This window comes from Arachis ipaensis, chromosome B03, assembly GCF_000816755.2.
Source record: "Arachis ipaensis cultivar K30076 chromosome B03, Araip1.1, whole genome shotgun sequence".
NCBI classification, from domain to species: Eukaryota; Viridiplantae; Streptophyta; class Magnoliopsida; order Fabales; family Fabaceae; genus Arachis; species Arachis ipaensis.
In genome coordinates, this window is record NC_029787.2 from 7,120,866 (window position 1) to 7,125,683 (window position 4,818).

A 4,818-nucleotide genomic window follows, 5' to 3' on the forward strand; every position below is an offset into this window, starting at 1 on the left:
AACACCATTAAAGAGGTCCCCACTGTGACCATGTTTAATAAGACTTGCATCACTGAAATCACTTGTAGCCTGAAGTAGTTCATGATATGAAAATGAATCTCCTACACTCGAGAACTTTATTGATGAACCAGCACCGGGATGTGGAGGACTGCCTCCAGCTGGGGCAGGACCCACGCCGTTCCCCCTTTGACTTGAATTACCCCTCTTACGAATGCATAGCAGAAGCAGAATGAGTAACAGCAGCAGCACAAATAAACCAACCCCACCTGAGATTGCTCCAATTAAAATTTTAGTTTTATTGCTCATTCCGGAAGCCTTTCCTGCAGAATCTCCCGTTGAATTCGGACGTCCAAAATTATCAAAAGCGAGGCCCCTTGCAGCATAAAATGATGCACATTCTGCTAATGTCCTCTGCCCTGTCACATTTCGGAGGCAATTCCTACCTATAGATGCATTAACCATGAAGTCCAGAACATTGCCTTCAAAATAATTGCCTGACAGATCAACAGAACTAAACCTTCTAAGCATAGTAGTAAGGCCTCCATAAAACATGTTATGGGAAATATTGAGCTGCCCAACAGTAGCATTAGCAATGGAACTAGAATTTGGAAGCCGGCTAGTGAAGTTATTGCTGGAGACATCGAGGAAGCTCAGTTGTGGCAGAGACCAAAGCTCTACAGGTAAAGCACCAGTGAAATTGTTCTGTCTCAGCACTAAGAATTGCAACTTAGATAGTGTCCCAATGCCAGGGGGAATTGACCCGGATAGATGATTAGCCGAGATGTCAAGGGAAGAAAGATTCCCAAGAGATGAAAACCATGTTGGCAAGGATCCATTAATAAAATTCTTGGAGAGATCAAGAACTGAAAGTACTGAGAGTTGACCAAGACTATTAGGAAGCACACCAGTTAGATTGTTATCAGACAGATAGAGGCTAGTCAGGTTGGTTAAATTCCCAACACCAGGCGGAATAACACCGGTTATGAAGCAAGACCGAAGATCAAGCACACGAAGTGAATGGAGCTTCTGGCCAAACCAATCAGGGATAGGACCGGGAAGCCGGAAATTGGAGGCATTGAAGGACTGCAAGAGGGTCAAATTGGCCAAGGCTTCTACAGAAAACTGTGGATTTCGCCGACCAATTCTGGTTCTCCTAAAGCCAGAGATGTTGATCCCAACAACTCTACCATTCTGGCACCTTACACCAATCCAGTTTGAGCAAGGATCAGCCTTTCTTGGCCATTCCTTGGACCTCAATCCGAGCGAGGACCGAAGTTGAAGCAGTGCTGCTCTTTCAGCTGGTGAACTCAGTTGCTGAACCTGCTGCTCCAATGTGAGCTCAAAATGAAACAGCTTCAACCACAACAACAAGAACAAGGGAATAAACGATACTATGTTTCGCTGATCCACCATGTCTTATTATCATTATCATTCACCGCTGACCAAAAGATCCAGACATGTATGCATTCTGTAACCATAAATGGAGGATCCAGATACCCAATAGGCCAATTCAGAAGGGAGAAAAAAGAAGACTTTTTAAAGAAAAAAAAATATATTATTCTCTCTTTCTCTCTCCCTCTCTCTCCCTCTCTCTCTCTCTGAAAAAATCTTAACTTCCACTTTCCAATAGGAAAATAACAGAAAGATATGAAAACTCTTACCTCAGTCGCAAAATAAGGCTGTTGAATCTTCAAACTTTGGTGTGAGTGTGACACTCTCCCTATTTCTCTATCTACCTGTTCTATATTTTTCTATAACTCTCTCTCTCTCGCAACGCTTCAGATTCTTCGGTTGACGAAACCCACCAACAAAAGAACGATTTTTAAATTGAAAAATATTAAAAGAAAAAAAAAAAGAAAGGGGGCGGAAAGAAAAATAAGAAAAAGAAAATGACAAGTTGAATAGAATATGACACAGCCAAAGTAGCAGTTAGGCTCTGCCACAAGAGAGATGAAGAAGAAAATAACAAAGACAGAGTCTTTTTCAATTTCTAAAAATGGGGTTTTGTTGAATCAGAGTTAATGGTGGTGGGTTCTTCTTGTATGTTGGGCATTGCAAGATTGAGTTTGAAGTTGCAGAAGGAGCGCAAAGGAGAGTCAGTGTAACACTGATGCGACAGCGTTTTGATTCTGTTTGACTCCGGCTAACCCTTTCAACTCTCTCTCTCTCTCTGATGCAGTGGCAGGTTGGAAATTGCCATGGTTGGGTTGGATTTATGTTGGATGTGTTTAACATGTTCCATTCGAAAAACTCAACATCGCTGTTCCAATAAATCAACACATTATATTTTTGGTGTCATTCATCAAGGGTTAAATAAATATATAATAATATTTATAAATGATGCTTTCAAATATTTAAAGTAAATAAAAATGAAAAATTAATAATATACAAATTAATTTAGAATATTAATAATAATTAAGCAGCATTATTACCATAAAATGACTTAAACGAAACAATATTACAAAATCAAGAATTTATTTGTCTAAAAAAAATCAATTACTTAGTGGTAATTCACTTTATTTTTTGTCTAAAAGGTTTTTCTTTGCACAACAAATAAATAAATAAATAAATATCAAATGGTCCAAATTACTAAGGGAACATTATAGATGCGTCCATGTTGTTTGTGCAGGTTATGCTTCTGTTTGATAAAAGTCCACAACCACAGCTCATTACTCATTAGTAAACTCTCCTGCATGTGTTACTATTTATTATTCATTATATTATTAAGATTCAATCCTAATGATTATAAATATGATTATCTTAATTAACCACTTTCTACTTGTTACTGTTTGTTATTCTCTATAGCTTTTTAACTTGATTAGCATAGTCATATTTAGACCAATTTAAATTAGTTAAATAATTAGTTTTTTTTTTGTCTATTTAAGTAAGTAGAGTTTAAATTCTATTTTGTATATAGAATAATATATTGAACAACAATAAATTTTAAAATAAATTTTTAATTCGCAACATATTAGTCCTTGATTTGACGCTTTGTCGCATTGGGGTATTTCTACTTAATAATTACTGATACATTTTTTTTGTGTAATCTGCATACATTATTATAAATGTTAAGTTTTCCACTAAAATTAGTTATATGTATGGATTTGATCTTTGTAAAAAGAAGAAAAGTGTGATTTGGTTCAATTCTTTATAAAAGTAAGTGAAATCGATCTCTGTTATTATTTTTTATTACTATACTTGTGTATTTCTAAATTGATTTGCATATATTTAATTAGATAATCATTCAAAGTACATAAAAATCAACACCATTCTCTTATAATAATATGAAGTTTTGATTAAACAGAATAACCATCTCTGTCTAAGTTGCCTTGCCCTTGGATTGCTAATAATCAATAGTACACATTTGAAATCATCCAAAATTCAAAAGATTAAATTTTTTTTTAAAGAGATGTTATTTTACTAATATATTTTTCATATCTATCTTGAATTTTTAAACTAACACTAACTAATTCTTCACTTCTTTTTACTAAAAATATTTATCTCCTATCATTTTCTTTTATTAATAATTAAACTGTGTATGACTACATAAATAATTAAATGGTTGTGTGTGAAAATAGTACAATAGCATCATATTGAAAATATTTTTTAAAATCTATTATCAGAGTTTTTAACAAAATCTTCATCGTTATATTAGATAATTAGATTAGTATAACTCATTAACACGTCTTAGTTAGAGTTAAATCATAATTATAATTTATGATTAAAATCATAATTTAAATATTTTAAATGGAATAATTTCATTTAGAAAATTTATAATTCAAACATAATTTTTATATATTTAATAGCTCATTTGAGTTAATACACTTAATACCATATTTAAAAAAAATGAACAATACACATCATATTACTTATTTATTAATTAAATTATTACAATTTAAATTAATTTTAATAAAATAATTTAAAATTATAATTTCAATCTTATTACGTACATGACACGGGATATTACACTTGTTAGAGTTAAAAAATACATCATATTATTATGATAGATCATTTCTAAAAAAAAAAAAATTTCGAAATAACGCTTTAATATTTTTCTCTTAAATTAACGTGATAGACTTTCTTTATAATATGCACACACTATCTTATTCGAGTTTATGTTGTGTGTTGCACGAGTTTATTGATATTTTTAATTAAATTATTTAGTTAACAAAAATTATAATTGATAACAATTATATGTATCAAATCTAATTATATAATTATATGAGTATATATATGAAAAATAATTAAGAGAATATAACCAAATAAAGTAAATTTCTGTAAAGAAATACATGTACAAAACAGAAAATTTATCATAAAAAGCATTAATTGCTAAGTCAAGTGAATTTTACATTTTTACTGATTAGCATTATTTTCCTTAGCAAATGAATTATATAATATCTTATGTTCTATGTGCACTAATTTAATTTGGGAGGGAGATTTGTGCAATTTAATGATTTGTATTCAACTGATGAACCTAATTATTTCACATTATTGTTGAGTGTTTGGTAGCTAGACCGAATTTTTAATGCACATTATGGATGGTTTGGTGTGCACTCTCGATCTTGAATACGTTTTATGAGTTTATGAAATGTTTGGTGCTTGGAATTTTTTATGAAGCATATTTTATGGTGAGATAATAAATTGTTATGAAATATTCAGCTTGGGAACTAACTACTTGCATTGCAAAATAATCTACTTCTTTGTCTAGTTATCTTTTTATAAGGTCGATTTTTTCCTTGACTATATATATATACATTAAAAAATGGAAGGATTTTATAAAAAATAAATAAATAAAAGTTTTGAATATCATCATATAGT

At 31.4% G+C, this 4,818-nt stretch overlaps 1 protein-coding gene across 1 annotated transcript; it reads right to left on the reverse strand.

Moving 5' to 3' along the window:
* On the reverse strand, positions 2 to 2,216 carry LOC107628884 (probable LRR receptor-like serine/threonine-protein kinase At2g16250; the record flags this gene model as incomplete). Its single annotated transcript, XM_016331509.2, is given in 2 exon segments — positions 2 to 1,468; positions 1,662 to 2,216. A coding segment is annotated over 1 exon segment (1,412 nt), but the record flags the coding sequence as incomplete, so codon positions are not given.